The 20,937-nt window shown below is 44.7% G+C and overlaps 1 protein-coding gene across 7 annotated transcripts in view; it reads right to left on the bottom strand.

Annotated features, from left to right (window-relative positions):
• The window catches only part of LOC124012357 (serine/threonine-protein kinase DCLK2-like), a 109,500-nt gene that overhangs the window by 71,596 nt on the left and 16,967 nt on the right, over positions 1-20,937 (bottom strand). For 6 of the 7 annotated variants that reach the window (XR_006834714.1, XM_046325881.1, XM_046325884.1 and 3 more), the window contains exons 1-2: positions 18,895-19,943; positions 3,621-3,976 (exon numbers count right to left, since the gene is read on the bottom strand). Coding sequence is in view for 6 of the 7 variants with exons in the window: in XM_046325881.1 (XP_046181837.1) it covers positions 3,621-3,976; positions 18,895-19,297 (759 nt within the window). In the remaining variant the exon portion in view is untranslated. Of the gene's footprint in view, positions 1-3,620; positions 3,977-18,894; positions 19,944-20,937 lie in introns of those variants that run through there. The other variant, XM_046325885.1, reaches the window with a different exon arrangement.

Here is a 20,937-nt window from a genome sequence, read left to right as displayed (position 1 = left end):
AGCAACAGTCAAAACAAGGCATGGTAACATCAGTCAAAACAAGACATGGTAACATCAGTCAAAACAAGACATGGTAACATCAGTCAAAACAAGACATGGTAACATCAGTCAAAACAAGACATGGTAACAAGATAAAACTAGCTTACGATTCCCCACATGGCAGCTTCTTGTTACTGTTGCTAGCTATCTGGACATCCAGAATCACAACACAAGGACTTCTGCCCCATTGAAGCGTGTGCATTGTTTGTGACGTTGTGAACTACCCTGTCTATAAGCATATGCAGTAACCCATAGTTTCAAATGGAGCGCTGCCATAACAACTTGCAAGCAGCATAATAACTAAATGCTATAGAACTGACTAATCGGACTGAAAGCTACAGACAAAAACACACTTAACATTCTCTGTGAGCGAGAACAACTGGATTGAGCCAACCAGTTTCATGAATTAGCATAATCGTGCCATTTGCATATGCCTGGCAGCTCATGGACATCTGTTTTGCATAGCGTTAGAATATATTTTAAAGAACAGGGAGATTGGAAAGAGGAGGTTTCCCTGTGAAATCCCAGAGAGAGTCAGCCTGCATTCCAGACAGCCCTGCAGCGCTCGTTTGAATTTACCACCGGCTTCCTCGGGCAAATCCCCTGTGACATCATCAGTGCGCGTCGCAGTCAAACCGCCCGCCACATTGCATTCCAAACAGCCCTTGTGAGTCACCTGCCTGAAGCGGTCCCCAAGGACAGAGTAGGGAAGGCACTCCCTCTTTCTCTCACACCACGTCTCTCTTCTTCATCTCTACAAAAAACAGGACTCCTCCTCTCTCGCTGTCTAGTGCCGACAACACTGAATGTTGACGGATGAATTGAGAAAACGTCCCAGTCAAATTTGCAGCTGTGTTGCATCATCATTTATGATGAAGTCTCAGCCCACAGCACAGTCAAATCTGTTTAAGAGATCCATGAAGGGATAAAGACAGACAGAGAGTCAGTAGTCTTTCTGTCACAGACATGGGACTGAATTAGTACCGGGGTGGATATCTAATGGGGCATTCCCAAGGATCCATCATGCTGTAGCGTATGCTTGGCAATTTCTGAAAGAGCAGCGATGTTGAGTACCACAAGGAGTAAGCGAGACCATCGATTCAGAGGTGATGGCTGATCTTTTCAGTCATCGCTTGTTTCTCCTCTCGTTCTGTCTCTCTGTCGTTCCATCCCTGTACTCTCTGGACGGCCGAGTAATAAGCAGCCAGATTTGGACTGAAGAGGTGAATCACTGATCGTGTGCCTAAAACAAGCTCTCTCTGGGCTGAAAATCAAGCTTGGTCAGCCGTTTCTGTTCGAATACTGCTGTGTATTTCAGTTTGTGCTGCAAGACTGGTTCATTGCCACAAAACAAAAGCAAACAGGTGCAGATACTGAAAATGCCTACTGTACTGTACTGCATAAACTGTCTTCTCTGTCAGAGAGAGAGAAATCATCCAGACCCTGCCTCTCCTCCTGATATAGAGCCTGCTCAGAGTAGAGGCTTCAGTATGTTGGGCTGGCCAAGCCTGACTGTCTGAGAGGATAAGGATCATTATTTTCATGAGTCACTTCTCTGGCCCGTCCGTGAAGATTCCCGCCGGCTCTGGGAATCTGTCAGGAAAGAAGGGTCAACTGTGTTCTCTGCCAGGACAATATTCAGAGTTCAGATAGAAGGAATGGGATGTTGGGGGATACTGCTTCTCTTTTCTTTAGCTTTGTCTAGCACTGAAACCTTCACCGCAGCGTTAGATGTCTCAATGTCTTCTATACTTCTAAGCGAATGGTCCTTTACAAAAACTGACTCCATTGACAGACATCATGATCCTGCCGTTATCAAAAAAACACTGGCCTAACACTTCTCAGCACAGTGTCATAACCATTGCTTGTGAAATAAGAGGTCCAACCGTTAAAGCTCTGTAAAAAAAAAAAACAACAGACTGCATTTCAATCCAGATTTATCAGAAAATCCACTTATCTTTAACAACTGTGGAACCTGACTTCTAGGAAATGTTCTAAATCCACTCCCCCTTAATCCATTATGATGGAATCTTCTTCCTCAGATGAGGCTAGCAGCATTTATATCAATCGAAAACTAAAGCCCATGATGGGAAATTAAATGCATCATGTGTTCATCACTAGCACATTAGGTTTGCGTTCCAAATGGCACCCTATTCCCTATGTTGTGCACTACTTTTGACCAGGGTCCATAAGGCTAAATAGGACCATACTAAATAGGACCCTACAGTGCTGTGAAAAAGTAATTGCCTCCTTTCCTCTACTTTTGCACATTGTTGATACTGAATTTTATCAGATCTTCAACCAAAACCTAAATATAGATAAAGGGAACCTGAGTGAACAAATAATTCAAAAATGATACTTATTTCATTTATTTCATAAACAAAGTTATGCAACACCCAATGCCCCTGTGTGAAAAAGTAATTTCCCCCTAATAACCGGTTGTGCCACCTTTAGCTGCAACGACTCCAACCGAATGCTTCCTATAGTTGTTGATCAGTCTCATGTCACGTGGAGGAATTTTGGCCCACTCTTCCATGCAGAACTGCTTTAACACCAATCTAAACTAAGCTGGGGGGGAAATGCAAAGCAAACGTTTCTTCATAACTAACACACTGCATAATCCTGGGCTGCTTGTTTCAAGTCCTGCCATAACATCTCAATTGGGATTAGGTCTGGCCATCCAAAACGTCATTAATGTTGCTTTTTTGCCATTTTCATGTAGACTTAATTGTGTGTTTTGGATCATTGTCTTGCTGCATGACCCATCTGTGCTTCAGCTCACAGACGGATGGCCTGACATTCCCCTGTAGAATTCTCTGACACAGAGCAGAATTCATGGTTCCTTCTATTAAGGCAAGTCGTGAGGCAGCAAAGCATCCCCAAACCATCACACTACCACCACCATGCTTGACCATTGGTATGAGGTTCTTACTGTGCAATGCAGTGTTTGGTTTTCACCAAGCATAATGGGACCCAAGTTATACTTTTGACTCATCTGTCCATAGAACATTCTTCCAAGAGTCTTGATGATCATCCAGGTGCTTATTGGCAAACCTGAGTCAACATTTTGGACGAGATGGGTCCCATTATGCCTGGCCAAAACCAAACACTGTATTCCAAACAAAGCATGAAGTTGGTTGATTAGGTCGACTCTCATGGAGATACTTGTAGTGCACCATGGGGTTTGTGTTGATTAGCGATAGTATAACGGTTGAGTGCTGATACAGCTGAAACTCCTAAATCATGAAGCATCTATGCTATAGATAACACCTTTGACCAGAGAACTCCATATGGATATCCCATCGGGTACTGATTCCCATCTCCAGTGCAGCGTTGGGTTTAACCCAACATACTCTAATATAGAGTCCCTGAAGTATTGTTATTCATTACCTGCAACAGCAAGGTTGAGGGTTTGATGTCTGTATGGGCCACATATGTTGAACACAACTGTCTGTAAGCCATTTAGGAGAAGGAAAGAAATGGCTAAATAACCACATCATATACCTCAGGATTGGATTTGAGACCCTTCTGCTATAGGAAGTAAGCATGTTGTTGCATCTACAGAATTACTACCATCTTACCTGTTTTCCCTCCAGTGTGTAGAGCCGTTTGACCGCCCCGGAGTCCAGCTTGATGGCGTCCGTGATGTCAGTCAGCACCTGTTCGAAGGAGTGGGCCGTCTTCTTATTCAGCAGGATCCTCACAGCCTTCCTGGGCTTGACCCCGCTGCGGATGACAGTCACCAGCTTGGGCTTGATGAAGTCTCTGGTGCCCAGGCTGGCCTCACTACGCTGCAGCTCGCCCTTTACCAGGGTGCTGAGGGAGGACAGGGAGCGGGACTGGCCGGCCTTGATGCCCACTGACCAGTTAGGGTTAACGTTCTTGGTATAGTCCACTCGGCGGTAGGGCTCGTTGGAGGCACACACGTAGCTCTCACCTAAAGGGAGGAAGAGGGGAGAACTAGTTAGAATTTAAGCTTCTTTAATATATATATATATATATATATATTTCATCAAAATCATTGAATCAACAGTTTATAAAAATTGAAGCTGCAGTAATCAACTCAGTCGCATTTTCCAGCTCTGAATGATACTTTACAACTGTCAATGAATAACCATTCATTCTAAATGACTAAAGGAGTGGTAATTAGCCACATAACTTGGAAAGTAACTCTAGTCGGCTTGACTGTGGATGACAAGGAGTTAAGGTTCCCCAGTGGAAACAAAAGGCACATTGAGACGGAGGCCAGCCAGCCAGTGTAACTCGGCCCTCTCTGTGAGCTCTCTCGGCCTGCCGCATTGGATACTCTCCCAAGCTAAGTCTTTTCCTTTTCCTAGCCCGCATTCCATTGTAACAGTTAGCAAATGTGTTTGTGTTTCCCCTCAAGCCAAGGCCAGATTCATTTGACGACTCAAAAGGCTGATAAATGGAACCACAATCAGGGAAAGTGGAGGATGTGAGGGTGGGTGATTGTGTTTGAAGGCGGTTTGCGGGAGGACAAAACATGCAGGATTTTTATTTTCACATTCTGGGCATGGCTAACATCTAATCTTTCATCATTGATTTGACTGTTTGTCACAACACTAATGAAACCACAGAATGGCACACTGTAGCAGCATGTAATACGCTACGCATGCAACTAAGTGAACCCATATTGCCGCCTTTGATGTCCTTGCTCTGTCACGACATAGCGCTATACTTGCGTATCTGGCATTTTACCAGTTTAAGCTCAAGGCACCGATCGATGACAACATGACTTTGTTTTTTTATTTCACCTTTATTTAACCAGGTAGGCTAGTTGAGAACAAGTTCTCATTTGCAACTGAGACCTGGCCAAGATAAAGAAAAGCAGTGTGATACAGACAACAACACAGAGTTACACATGGAGTAAACAATAAACAAGCCAATAACACAATAAACAAGTCAATGACACAGTAGAAAAAAGAAAGTCTATATACAGTGTGTGCAAAAGGCATGAGGAGGTAGGCAATAAATAGGCCATAGGAGCGAATAATTACAATTTAGCAGATTAACACTAGAGTGATAGATGAACAGATGATGATGTGCAAGTAGAGATACTGGTGTGCAAAAGAGAGAATAGTAAATCAAATAAAAACAGTATGGGGATGAGGTAGGTAGATTGGGTGGGCTATTTACAGATGGACTATGTACAGCTGCAGCGTTCAGTTAGCTGCTCAGATAGTTGATGTTTAAAGTTGGTGAGGGAAATAAAAGTCTCCAACTTCAGTGATTTTTGCAATTCGTTCCAGTCACTGGCAGCAGAGAACTGGAAGGAAAGGCAGCCAAATGAGGTGTTGGCTTTGTGGATGATCAGTGAGATATACCGGCTGGAACGTGTGCTACGGGCGGGTGTTGTTATCATTACCAGTGAACTGAGACAAGGTGGAGCCTTACCTAGCACAGACTTAGAGATGACCTGGAGCCAGTGGGTCTGGCGATGAATATGTAGCGAGGGCCAGCCGACTAGAGCATACAGGTCGCAGTGGTGGATGGTATAAGGTGATTTGGTAACAAAACGGATGGCACTGTGATAGACTGCATCCAGTTTGCTGAGTAGAGTGTTGGAAGCTATTTTGTTGATGACATCGACGAAGTCGAGGATTGGTAGGATAGTCAGTTTTACTAGGGTAAGTTTGGCAGTGTGAGTGAATGAAGCTTTATTGCGAAATAGAAAGCCGATTCTAGATTTGATTTTGGATTGGAGATGTTTAATATGAGTCTGGAAGGAGAGTTTACAGTCTCTCCAGACACCTAGGTATTCATAGTTGTCCACATATTCTAGGTCGGAACCGTCCAGGGTGGTGATGCTAGTCGGTTGGGCGGGTGCGAGCAGCGAACGGTTGAAAAGCATGCATTTGGTTTTACTAGCGTTTAAGAGCAGTTGGAGGCCACGGAAGGAGTGCTGTATGGCATTGAAGCTCATTTGAAGGTTAGTTAGCATAGTGTCCAAGGAAGGGCCAGAAGTATACAGAATTGGTGTCGTCTGCGTAGAGGTGGATCAGGGAATTGCCTGCAGCAAGAGCGACATCATTGATATATACAGAGAAGAGTCGGCCTGAGAATTGAACCCTGTGGTACCCCCATAGAGACTGCCAGAGGTCCGGACAACATGCCCTCCGATTTGACACACTGAACACTGTCTGCAAAGTTGTTGGTGAACCAGGCGAGGCAGTCATTTGAAAAATCAAGGTTATTGAGTCTGCCGATAAGAATACAGTGATTGACAGAGTCGAAAGCCTTGGCCAGGTCGATGAAGACGGCTGCACAGTACTGTCTTTTTATATTTTGATGGCGGTTTTGATATCGTTTAGGACCTTGAGCGTGGCTGAGGTGCACCCGTGACCGGCTCGGAAGCCAGATTGCACAGCGGAGAAGGTACGGTGGGATTCTAAATGGTCAGTGATCTGCTAACTAACTTGGCTTTCGAAGACTTTAGAGAGGAAGGGCAAGATGGATAAAGGTCTGTAACAGTTTGGGTCTAGGGTGTCACTCCCTTTGATGACCGCGGCAGCTTTCCAATCTTTAGGGATCTCGGACAATACGAGAGGTTGAACAGGCTGGTTGCAACAATGGCGGTGGATAGTGTTAGAAAGGGTCCAGATGGTCCAGATTGTCTAACCCAGCTGATTTGTACGGGTCCAGGTTTTGCAGCTCTTTCAGAACATCTGCTGTCTGGATTTGGGTGAAGGAGAGGCTGGGGAGGCTTGGGCGAGTAGCTGCGAAGGGGGGGGGGAGCTGTTGGCTGGGGTTGGAGTAGCCAGGAGGAAGGCATGACCAGCTGTTGAGAAATGCTTATTAAAATGTTCGATTATCATGGATTTATCAGTGGTGACTGTGTTACCTAGCCTCAGTGCAGTGGGCAGCTGGGAGGAGGTGCTCTTGTTCTCCATGGAATTTACAGTGTCCCAAAACTTTTTGGAGTTAGAGCTACGGGATGCGAATTTCTGCTTGAAAAAGCTATCCTTTGCTTTCCTGTCTGACTGCGTGTATTGGTTCCTGACTTCCCCGAACAGTTGCATATCGCGGGGACTATTCGATGGTATTGCAGTCCGCCACAGGATGTTTTTGCGCTGGTCAATGGCATTCAGGTCTGGAGTGAACCAAGGGCTATATCTGTTCTTAGTTTTGCATTTTTTGAACGGGGTATGTTTATCTAAGATGGTGAGGAAATTACTTTTAAAGAATGACCAGGCATCCTCGACTGACGGGATGAGGTCAATATCCTTCCAGGATACCCAGGCCAGGTCGATTAGAAAGGCCTGCTCGCAGAAGTGTTTTAGGGAGCGTTTGACAGTTTGACCGCGGACCCATAGCAGATACAGGCAATGATCGCTGAGATCCTGATTGAAAACAGCAGAGGTGTATTTGGAGGGCAAGTTGGTCAGGATAATGTCTATGAGGGTGCCCATGTTTACAGATTTAGGGTTGTACCTGGTGGGTTCCTTGATGATTTGTGTGAGATTGAGGGCATCTAGCTTAGATTGTAGGAATGCCGGGGTGTTAAGCATATCCCAGTTTTGGTCACCTAACTGAACGAACTCTGAAGCTAGATGGGGGGCGATCAATTCACAAATGGTGTCCAGGGCACAGCTGGGAGCGGAGGAGGGTCGATAGCAGGCGGCAACAGTGAGAGACTTATTTCTGGAGAGGTACATTTTTTAAATTATAAGTTCAAATTGTTTGGGTATAGACCTGGAAAGTATGACAGAACTTTGCAAGCTAACTCCTCCCCCTTTGGCAGTTCTATCTTGACGGAAAATGTTGCAGTTGGGTATGGAAATCTCAGAATTGTTGGTGGCCTTCCTAAGCCAGGATTCAGACACGGCAAGGACATCAGGGTTGGTGGAGTGTGCTAAAGCAGTAAAACAAACTTTGGGAGGAGGCTTCTGATGTTGACATGCATGAAACCAAGGGTTTTTTGATCACAGAAGTCAACAAATGAGGGTGCCTGGGGACACGCAGGGCCTGGGTTTACCTCCACATCACCCGAGGAACAGAGAAGGAGAAGGATGAGGGTACGGCTAAAGGCTATCAAAACCGGTCGCCTAGAGCGTTGGGGACAAATAATATAAGGAGCAGATTTCTGGGCGTGGTAGAATAGATTCAGGGCATAATGTGCAGACAGGGGTATGGTGGGTTGTGGGGAGGTAAGCCCATGCACTGAGTGATGATAAGAGAGGTATCTCTGGATAAGCTAGTTATAATGGGTGAAGTCACCACATGTGTGGGAGGTGGGACAAAGGAGGAATCAGAGGTATAATGAGTGGAACTAGGGCCTCCATTGTAAACTAAAACAATGATAACTAACCTAAACAACAGTATACAAGGCATATTGACATGAGAGAGACATACAGCGAGGCATAAAGTAATCACAGGTGTTGATTTGGAGAGCTAACTAAGACAACAACGGGTAAGACAACAGCTAAGCAGCTAAAACAACAACAGCTAAAATGGTGATGACTGGGTGGAGAGGGTCGGTTAACTACACACAGGGCCTGAGTTCGCGGCTGGGGATAAACAAAAAATAAACAGAATGGAGTACCGTGATTAATGGACAGTCCAGCAGGCATCAGCTATGTAGCCAAGTGATCATAGGGTGGAGTCCGGGTGAACAACTGAGTAGGCCGGGAGGTGGGCCTCAGGGATAGCTTCGGTACTGGGTAACTTGGTGGGTGCTAGCTAGCTGTGAAGATCAGGAGTAATGGTCCAAGGTTTACGGCAGGAATCCGGCATTGTAGTGGAGAGACTGTCCGTTACTTGTAGGCTGGCGAGTATTATCCAGGATAAAATATATATATATATATTTTTTTATATATTTAAAAAAAGGGCTGGTACCTGTGCAGAAGGTAAAGGCCGTTGGCACTGGCTAACAATGACTAAAAATCTTGTAGCTAATTAGCTGTTTAGCTTCTGATGACTAGGTGGTTCTTGCTATAAGGTCAAAAAATTAAACTGAACTAAGAAATGTGAGAAAACATTATTATATGTAAGAGATAGAGATGTTCACAGAGAGGTGATGCTAAATCCAGCTAAATTAACTAAGAAAGGCGAGAAAACATTGTTATTGTGCGTACAAGAGGGAGAGAGGGGAATCTGAAGGACCTGAAGGGGAACGAACAGAATCTATCCATATAGAACCGTATAGAAACCTTACAGAAGCCAAGGTAAATTTGAGTTTTTTTCCTAATGCAGTCAACCATGCTCTTATTATTTGATAACCAAAATATCCTATTCTCAGCAATCAGTCATCCAGGAACAGGAAGACAACAGTGAGGTCTGTTCAACGCTGGTCCGACCAATCTGATTCCACACTCCAAGACTGCTTCCATCATGTGGACTGGGATATGTTTCGTATTGCATCAAACAACAACATTGACGAATACGCTGATTCGGTGAGCGAGTTCATTAGAACGTGCGTTGAAGATGTCGTTCCCATAGCAACGATTAAAATATTCCCAAACCAGAAACCGTGGATTTATGGCAGCATTCACGTGAAACAGAAAGCACGAACCACTGCTTTTAATCATGACCGAATACAAACAGTGTAGCTATTCCCTCCGCAAGGCAATCAAACAAGCAAAGCGTCAGTATAGAGTCAAAGTAGAATCTCAATTCAACGGCTCAGACACAAGAGGTATGTGGCAGGGTCAACAGTCAATCACGGATTACAAAAAGAAAACCAGCCTAGTCACGGACCAGGATGTCTTGATCACAGGCAGACCAAATAACTGTTTTGCCCGCTTTGAGGACAATACAGTGCCACTGACACGGCCCGCAACCAAAACATGCGGACTCTCCTTCACTGCAGCCGATGTGAGGAAAACATTTAAATGTGTTAACCCTCGCAAGGCTGCAGGCCCAGACGGCATCCCCAGCCGCACCCTCATAGCATGTGCAGACCAGCTGGCTGGTGTGTTTATGGACATATTCAATCATTCCCTATCCCAGTCCGATGTTCCCACATGCTTCAAGAGGGCCACCATTGTTCCTGTTCCCAAGAAAGCTAAGGTAACTGAGCTAAACGACTACCGCCCCGTAGCACTCTCTTCCGTCATCATGAAGTGCTTTGAGAGACTAGTCAAGGACCATATCAACTCCACCCTACCTGACACCCTAGACGTACTCCAATTTGCTTACCGCCCAAATAGATCCACAGACGATGCAATCTCAACCACACTGCACACTGCCCTAACCCATCTGGACAAGAGGAATACCTATGTGTCTCGACCCCGCCCTGTGCAACTGGGCACTGGACTTCCTGACGGGCTGCCCCCAGGTGGTGAGGGTAGGTAACAACATCTCCACCCCGCTGATCCTCAACACTGGGGCCCCACAAGGGTGCGCCCTCTCCTGTACTCCCTGTTCACCCACGACAACGTGGCCACGCACGCCTCCAACTCAATCATCAAGTTTGAGGACGACAACAGTGGTAGGCTTGATTACCAACAACGACGAGACGGCCTACAGGGAGGAGGTGAGGGCCCTCGGAGTGTGGTGTCAGGAAAATAACCTCACACTCAACGTCAACAAAACTAAGGAGATGATTGTGGACTTCAGGAAACAGCAGAGGGAACACCCCCCTATCCACATCGATGGAACAGTAGTGGAGAGGGTAGTAAGTTAAGTTCCTCGGCGTACACATCACAGACAAACTGAATTGGTCCACCCACAGAGACAGCATCGTGAAGAAGGCGCAGCAGCGCCTCTTCAACCTCAGGAGGCTGAATAAATTTGGCTTGTCACCAAAAGCACTCACAAACTTCTACAGATACACAATCGAGAGCATCCTGTCGGGCTATCACCGCCTGGTACGGCAACTGCTCCACCCACAACCGTAAGGCTCTCCAGAGGGTAGTGAGGTCTGCACAACGCATCACCGGGGGCAAACTACCTGCCCTCCAGGACACCTACACCACCCGATGTCACAGGAAGGCCATAAAGATCATCAAGGACAACAACCACCCGAGCCACTGCCTGTTCACCCCGCTATCATCCAGAAGGCGAGGTCAGTACAGGTGCATCAAAGCTGGGACCGAGAGACTGAAAAACAGCTTCTATCTCAAGGCCATCAGACTGTTAAACAGCCACCACTAACATTGAGTGGCTGCTGCCAACACACTGACTCAACTCCAGCCACTTTAATAATGGGAATTGATGTAAAATATATCACTAGCCACTTTAAACAATGCTACCTAATATAATGTTTACATACCCTACATTATTTATCTCATATGTATACGTATATACTGTACTCTATATCATCTACTGCATCTTTATGTAATACATGTATCACTAGCCACATTAACTATGCCACTTTGTTTACATACTCATCTCATATGTATATACTGTACTCAATACCATCTACTGTATCTTGCCTATGCCGCACTGTACCATCAATCATTCATATATCTTTATGTACATATTCTTTATCCCCTTACACTTGTGTCTATAAGGTAGTAGTTTTGGAATTGTTAGCTAGATTACTTGTTTGTTATTACTGCATTGTCGGAACTAGAAGCACAAGCATTTCGCTACACTCGCATTAACATCTGCTAACCATGTGTATGTGACACATTTTTTAAATTTGATTTGAATGAGTCACTGTGGAGACAGAAGAACAGCTTGCACAGTGGAGACAGAAGAACAGCTTGCTTAAATAAAGGTGTCATCCGTCAGGGAAAGGAGTCATTTGCGAGAGTGGTGTGGAGACGATGTCTAACCCTCCAGAATAGCTCACTACCCAGCATTATTTTCAAGACCCACGACTGAAAAAGATGAAGATCCTTTGGTCATAAGAACACCACGCTGAGATCAACCTAAACCGGGACCATCGACCTGAGGTTAATATCAATCTGTCATCTTCTCAACTACAACTCTACCTTTTAATGTTGGACATGTCAGTATTATCTCCTGCTCTGCTCATGGTTCCTCTCATTTGCGTTAAGACAAATAAAATGGGATGGAAAGGAGGAGGACAGAAGGAAGGAGACTTCCGAGACGGCGAGTCCCACGACACCTGGATTTATTCATCTACCAATTAAACAAAGGCTAATTAACAACGCTAGGCCACAGCTGGGGGACCCAAACAGATGAAAACGGTGACACCAAATGAGACCCGGAGCCATCATCAATTCAGATCAGAACGCCTGGAGAAACAGAGGTGGCCTTCTGAAGGGGGCTCTGGGGTGGCAGTCCCTAACACCCGTGGAGACGAGAGGGGGGTCTCAGGTGCAGCATCACCAGAGAGGTTAGCGGACCCTGGGTGGGTGATACCCTTCAGTGGCCCTACAGCGGGGCCTCATGTGGACCACAGCTGAGGTCACAGCCCCTTAAACAGCTCCCTAAGCAAACATCAGCTGGTCACTATGGAGGAGACGGGGCAGATACATCAGTGTGTGTGCTGATCCATCACTGAGCAAATACACACAAATACACACATTCATAATTCACCAGTGGGTTGAAGATATCCCTCTAGTGGTGTGGGGGCTGTGCTGGGGTTATGTGGGTGGGGTTATATCCTGCCTGGTTGGCCCTGTCGGTGGAGTATCGTCGGACAGGGCCACAGTGTCTCTCGACCCCTCCTGTCTCAGCCTCCAGTATTTATGCTGCAATAGTTTTTTTTGGGGGGGGGCTAGGGTCAGTCTGTTATATCTGGAGTATTTCTCCTGTCTTATCCAGTGTCCTGTGTGAATTTAAGTTCTGTCTCTCACTCAGAATGATCGGCTGTGAAAAGTCAACTGACATTTACTCCTGAGGTGCTGACCTGTTGCACCCTCTACAACCACTGTGAATATTATTATTTGACCCAGCTGGTCAACGTTTGAACATCTTGGCCATGTACTGTTATAATCTCCACCCGGCACAGCCAGAAGAGGACTGGCCACCCCTCATAGCCTGGTTCCTCTCTATGTATCTTCCTAGGTTCCTGCCTTTCTAGGGAGTTTTTCCTAGCCACTGTGCTTCTACATCTGCATTGCTTGCTGTTTGGGGCGTTAGGCTGGGTTTGTGACATCGGCTGATGTAAAAAGGGCTTTATAATTACATTTGATTTGATTGAAAGTCCTCCTCAAATGGCACACATTCGGTGTAGCATAAGACCACTATCATGGTTTGGCTTGGTTTGGATCCAATCCAATGCCTCACTGTCATTTCAATAAGCACACTACAGCAGAGAGTGTGGTGGATGTCACAGGGTAATCACATCCATCCAACCATCGTCCAGGGATCACATATGAAGGTTCACACAACAGGCCAGGCTGGGCGATGAGGTTCTTGAGGTTTGATGAGGTTCACACAACAGGCCAGGCTGGGCGAGTAGTCCTCAATCAATGGGGACTGGGAGCACGCACACGCACACACACACACAAAATCCATTTGATGGCTGAGTACACAAAGACAAGACTCTGATGTTCGGTCTCCAGCATCTCCAGTCAAAAGGCCTCATTCACAGCCAGGACAAGATGCTCCTCTGACGGATTGACTGCATTCCTCCGGTCTCTGTGACCTGACAACAGCCGTGCCCTATTTCTCCATATCACAGCAGGAGGACAAGGTGGCAGCCGCAACCCACTGACAAAACAAGTTACTGAGGAGGCTACGATAATTAGTTGAAGATATCCCTCTAGTGGTGTGGGGGCTGTGCTGGGGTTAGGAAGTACAGCTCCCGCTCAGCCCAGTCAAAGCTGTTCGCTGCTCTGGCCCCCCAATGGTGGAACAAACTCCCTCACGACGCCAGGACAGCGGAGTCAATCACCACCTTCCGGAGACACCTGAAACCCCACCTCTTTAAGGAATACCTAGGATAGGATAAGTATTCCCTCCCCCCCCGCCCCTTTAAGATTTAGATGCACTATTGTAAAGTGACTGTTCCACTGGATGTCATAAGGTGAATGCACCAATTTGTAAGTCGCTCTGGATAAGAGCGTCTGCTAAATGACTTAAATGTAAATGTAAATGTAAATTAGGACTTATCATCCCGACCAATGGAGTCTCCACAGTATAGAGGGGACTTCTTGAATGGAACCCAAACTGTGTACCGTTTATGGAACGACTTTGGAGTCCAGTCATTGTTTTACAGTAGAAAGAATGGAATGGTTAGAGGGGTTCCAACATAAACCTGGCACGATATCAAATGTCCAATAAGATTGGCTTAAGAGCTCAAACTCTACTCCTATAATAAGGTAAAACCTACACGGAACTCTTCATTAGCCAGAGTACCTAGAGTAGTATAGTAGTATAGTATGGTAGTATATGCCATTTAGCAGACGCTTTTATCCAAAGCGACTTACAGTCATGTGTGCATACATTCTACGTATGGGTGGTCCCGGGGATCGAACCCACTACCCTGGCGTTACAAGCGCCATCGAGTATGACCTCACAGACCACTATACCTACTAGAGGTCGACCGATTATGATTTTTCAACACCGATACCAATTCATCGGCCGATATATATATATATATATTTGTAATAATGACAATTACAATAATATTGAATGAATAATGAACACTTATTTTAACTTAATATAATACATCAATAAAATCAATTTAGCCTCAAATAAATAATGAAACATGTTCAATTTGGTTTACATAATGCAAAAACAAAGTGTTGGAGAAGAAAGTAAAAGTGCAATATGTGCCATGGAAAAGAGCTAACGTTTAAGTTCCTTGCTCAGAACATGAGAACATATGAAAGCTGGTGGTTCCTTTTAACAGTCTTCAATATTCCCAGGTAAGAAGTTTGAGGTTGTAGTTATTATAGGACTATTTCTCTCTATACCATTTGTATTTCATATACCTTTGACTATCGGATGTTCTAATAGGTACTTCAGTATTGCCAGCCTAATCTCGGGAGTTGATAGGCTTGAAGTCATACGTAGTAAAGTGCTGTTTGAATGAATGCTTACGAGCCTGCTGCTGCCTACCACCGCTCAGTCAGACTGCTCTATCAAATCATAGACTTAATTATAATAACACACAGAAATGCGAGCCTTAGTTCATTAATGTGGTAAAATAAAACTATCATTTCGAAAACAAAACGTTTATTCTTTCAGTGAAATACAGAGCCGTTCCGTATTTTATCTAACAGGTGGCATCCCTAAGTCTAAATATTGCTGTTACGTTACACAACCTTCAATGTTATGTCATAATTATGTACAATTCTGGCAAATTAGTTTGCAACGAGCCAGGCGGCCCAAACTGTTGCATATACAATGACTCTGCGTGCAATGAACGCAAGAGAAGTGACACAATTTCCCGAATTTAATATTGCCTGCTAACATGAATTACTTTTAACTAAATATGCTGGTTTAAAAATATATACATCTGGGTATTGATTTTAAGAAAGGCATTGATGTTCATGGTTAGGTACATTCGTACAACGATTGTACTTTTTTCGCAAATGTGCTTTTGTTAAATCATCCCCGTAAGGTGAAATTGGCTGTCTTCCCACAGTTCGCAACGAGCCAGGGGGCCTGAACTGCTGCATATACCCCGACTCAGTGTGAAATGAACGCAAGAGAAGTGACAATTTCCCTAGTTTAATATTGCCTGCTAACATGAATTATTTTTAACTAAATATGCAGGTTTAAAAATATATACTTGTGTATTCATTTTAAGAAAGGTGTTGATGTTTATGGTTAGGTACACATTGGTGCAATGACAGTCCTTTATTCAAGAAATGCGTTTGTTAAATCACCCGTTTGGCAAAGTAGGTTGTGATTCAATGATAAATTAACAGGCACCGCATCGATTATATGCAACGCAGGACAAGCTAGATAAACTAGTAATATCATCAACCATGTGTAGTTAACTATTGTTTTTTATAAGATACGTTTAATGCTAGCTAGCACCTTACCTTGGCTCCTTGCCGCGCTCGCATAACAGGTAGTCAGTCTGCCACGCAGTCTCCTCGTGGAGTGCAATGTAATCGGCCATGATCGGTGTCCAAAAATGCTGATTACCGATTGTTATGAAAACTTAAAATCGGCCCTAATTAATCGGTCGACCTCTAATACCTACTGCAGTATAAACCTAAATACCCCCAAGATGAGAACAACAACACATTTTTACAGCCAGAGAAAGTGAGTTGGCCCACTTTCCTTTCAAATCAGAGCAGAGAAAGTGTGATGCCTGCCGGGAAGATTCCAGCTTCCACTCTGAACGGTTACTTGGCAGAAAACAGGCATTACATCCAGAGGTGAGGCAGAAGTAGTAGGCCTGGCTATGTGTTGGTGCCAGTCCATCTTCTACCACACTCACTGTCCCACGGCAGCACCCATTCTCCTTCCTGCCAGCCCAACTAGAAGTGATGCAATGTGTACCCCAGCCACGGGATTGGGCGCTGACCTAAATCTACCACCCCCTCCTCTCTGGGGACATGGGCGGAGGAACGAGTGCAGAGGCTTATATTTGGAAGGAGGAAGGAAGGATGTCAGCTGAGAATAAACGGAGAGGAGAGAGGAGAGAGGGGTCAGGAGAAAAGGACAGCAGTGAAGTAAAGACAAATCACAGCCTATAGCTGGAGGTGCTGACTAACAGGAGTCAGGAAATAAGCTGCAGTATCAGTATACAAATGAAAAGACAAGTCCCACACTCATCTCTCTTTGCTGTGGATTGATTTGAATATGACAGAGCTACCATGGTGCGATAACCGTAACCGTTCACGCTAAGACAGGATCGTAGAGAGGTCACAAGTCAGACAGCAGAACTCAACACGAAGATTAAGGTATTACCCAGACACCGGACACTGTCACTGCTGCAGCCTGCGACACAGAGAGGAGAGAGTGGCTCACACACAGACAGAACCACTGTGTAGCAGTGGAGGCTGGTGGAAGCAGCTATAAGAGGACAGGTTCATTTTAATGGCTGGAATGGAATCAATGGCACGGAGTCAAACATGTGGTTTCCATACGTTTGACATCACTCCTTTGATTCCAGTGCAGCCATTAAAATGAGCCTGTCCTCCTATAGCTCCTCCCACCAGCCCCCATTGCTATATATATATATATATATATAGCAAATCTACCGAGTAGGGAGAGAGATCTACTGTAAAGTAAAGAAGGTCATGTTGAAATTTCTCAACCTTTGCATACTTTTCTGGAATAATACTCACACACTTCAAACTTACTGAATTCATTTGCCTTTAGTTGTGTAGGGTCTAGTCGGGACAATATACATGATTCTTTATTAAGCACTCCTGTGAAATGACTGAGCTAATAAGTCATGTTGTAATATAATAATGGTATGACCTGACCATGTTCAGTTCATTGAAGGTAGTTGTACATATCTTATTTGGACTATAAGTACAGTTATAATAACAGCTTCCTCTACACCTCAATATTGACCTTTTCCATTCTCCTCCCTCATCATGTTCAAAGTGAACAGATCATTGGCAGAGGTATGAACGGGGTGCAGAGGGGGACACGTCATGTTTTATGCCCAGAGGGTGAAAAATCACTCTAAGGACTGTTTTAACAGCCAATGAAGCACAGAACACTCGCCAGAGCACCCACTAACACACCCACTAACACACACACTAACACACCCACACACTGCTCAATGGATCAATGTACATTCATGAAAACTGTGCTGCCTACTACTACAGCGTGTGGGTCACACACACACACACACACACACACACACACACACACACACACACACACACACACACACACACACACACACACACACACACACACACACACACACACACACACACACACACACACACACACACACACACACACACACACACACACACACACTACTACTGGGTCCTGTGTGTGTCACAACTGCTTAACCAAAAAGGAAGTCCTGCTGATTCAAGAGAGACTAATGATCTCAAGATTCTCAACCACATGTAATTGACATTTTAGTCATTTAACAGACACTCTTATCCAGAGCGACTTACAGAACGCACAACCCTGGTGCTTGCTCCATGCTCTACTAACTGAGCCACACGCGACATCATCTATCCTAGAGTTGGAGAGGCATGTCCATGACTAACTACATGGGTTACAATTGCATTACAGTAGTAAACCTGTTTACTGTATTTACATATGACTTTACTGTAAAATGCCTAAGAGAGGAAGATCTCTACTTGGCATATACTCTATAGGCCTGAATCCTACTAAGGAGGCTATGATGTAGTATAATTGAAATAACTTTATTGATCAATTGCACACAAGTTCCAACCGAAATTTGACTTCCGCTTTTAACCCAGCCCCTCTGAAAGACACATACATACAGGTTTTGGAGAGGTGCCCAGGAGGTACCCTTATAGCTGTATTATACTACTATATAATATAATATCACAACTACATTATAGCCTTATTATAATACTATATAATATCATAACTACATTAGCCTTATTATACTACTATATCATATAATATAATATCATAACTACATTATAGCCTTATTATACTACTATATCACATAATGTAGTATAATAGGCTATAATGTAGTATAATGTGGCTAGTATGTAGTATAATAGGCTATAATGTAGTATAATAAACCTATAATGCAGCATTAGCTAGTCTTCTTCCCAAGGGGAAAGCTGATAGCAGAATATACCTGCATATGTTTGAACAAGGAGTCAATGTAAAACAGCTGGTGGAACTCTGATGACAAGCAGGCCATGAAATGGTTTATAAGATTGTATGATTAAACCTGAGAAATAGGAGTCTGTCTGGTGAAATCTAATAATGAGTACCTTGGATCAATCAGCTCATTCATCAATATGCGCGAGTGTTGATCTCTACGTGATTTATTATGTCATTTGTAGGACTGGGCTGTGTGTGGGGAGGGGGCCGGTGGTAACTGCGTGTCCTTACCCTCCACTAACTCGTCCAGGCTGCTGATCTTCTTGCTGCCGTCCACCGTGTAGATGCTCCGGACACCTTGAGGCAAGTTGACGTTGTCCGAGAGAGACCGGGTAAGCTCAATAAGCAGGGCGTCTAAGGACCTAAAACGGTCGTTGGACACGGCATACACCAAACCATTGAAGTATTTGTCCCCATTTCGGTAGAACCGCACTTTTTTGGCTTTCTTCTCGGAGGTGAGCGACTGGAGCGTGCGCGTTCGGTAAAAGCTACAGTGCGCGCTGTGCGCCGGGCTGGGCACGAGACCGTTGCCTCTGGAGCCTGACTGGGATCCCGAGCCGTTAGCCCGTGATGAACGGTGCGTTTTGTCCCGTTCCTCAAAGTGTTCCCATTCAATACTTCTGCTGAGCGACATGTTCAATCTGTTAATGTTTTGATCTATCCGCAGGACAAAACAATAGCAGATGGCTCCTCCAGGCAAGCCCTATTGTCCAACGCGTTCCCAAAGACAGCTGTCAAACAACGCTTTGGCGATCACTGATACAGTAATCGAGAGGACAGTGTACTTGTAGGCTAGTTCCTCCTTGCGCTGTCAATATGTACTTTTCCGGGATACAGTCCGCTATTAATGTAACTAGGGGTACTGTAGCCTGAGTTACGGTTACAATCTTACCTTGTCAATAAGGCTGCACAATAAACTCTCGGTTATTGAAATACCAAAAGCTAAACGAAAAGGATTGCTCCAAAACTCAATGTCAACAAACATTCACCGGCAAATTAAAATTAATACCAGGTGCAGAGAGCCGAGACTTGATTGACAGTCAACTGATGCAACCGCTAGTTTACCAATGAACCGAACCGCACAGGAAAACACTCGATTCCAAGCTATAAGAATGTATCCGGTAGAAAACACAAATGGGAAAAACGAATTCCATGTAGCACAAATACATTGCATGTAAAGCCGGTGTACAAAATCCACCGAATCTAACAAAGCCGCATGCTTGCTACAGAAACCGCAAGCCTCCTCCTCTTCTCACATCCTTTCTCTGACGGACGAACCGTTCAACACTAACACTGTAGCACGAGAGGCCACCCCAGTCTTGTCATCCAACGAGGGAGGGAATGCTGCTTCCCCTCAGGGTCCTACCGTTAGTCCTTGTCCAAATGTTCAGCAAGTGGTGTATTTTCTCAAATGTGCAATTTGGCCCCTAAATTGGAACTTATTTGTTATGTCATTATTTCTGATGTGCCATTTAGGTATTTATTAGGCAATACCATTCCCTCGAAAAGCTAAAGGAAAAATGATAACCACAAATAGGTGCTAATGGCCAAATCCAGCCACTCTTGTGGGTTTGAAAGTTGAGAAGCACCTTATGGCTTCATCAGGGTGTCTGAGACAGAGTGATACACCCTGATTAAGTCTTTTTTTGTCATAGTATTTTATTAGGATCCCCATTAGCTGTTGCTGAAGCAGCAGCCACTCAGCCTGGCATCCACACAAAACATGAAACGATACAGAACATTAATAGACAAGAACAGCTCCAGGACTGAAATACGCAAATAAGTGTAAGCCGATGCGCCTACTTGGTGTATTTTAATGATGTCTTAGCCCACACATTAGAGGCTTATTAACTTTCAAACCCACAAGAGTGTTCGGATTTTGATATGTCATTTAGCACCTAATTTGTGGTTATAATTCTTCCTTCAGCTTTTCAATTCCCCAATTGGAATACCTGAAACACTCCTCCTACTTATTTTTCCTCAAGAATACCATTCCCCCATTGACATAAGTCAGTGCTCTTTAAAGGTTATAGACTCAAGCAATACATTGGACATAACCCATCTCATCTACACTGTGTGTGTCCACTGTCCATTCACCAGAGTGCTACCAAGGTCATAGGCTTACAGTGGCCAGTGGATTACACAGCGAGAGTGATGCCACTTTCTCTCTGCCAGCCTAGTGGGTGCCTACCTACCTGCATCATCATCACCTGGCACAGCACCACAGGAAGGGCTCAGACCTAGGTCCCATGGTGCCACAGCAACCAATCCTTG

This window comes from Oncorhynchus gorbuscha, linkage group LG24 (genome assembly GCF_021184085.1).
Source record: "Oncorhynchus gorbuscha isolate QuinsamMale2020 ecotype Even-year linkage group LG24, OgorEven_v1.0, whole genome shotgun sequence".
Taxonomy (NCBI): domain Eukaryota; kingdom Metazoa; phylum Chordata; class Actinopteri; order Salmoniformes; family Salmonidae; genus Oncorhynchus; species Oncorhynchus gorbuscha.
The sequence above is the reverse complement of the archived record's forward strand: the minus strand, read 5'-3'. Positions and strand labels throughout refer to the sequence as shown.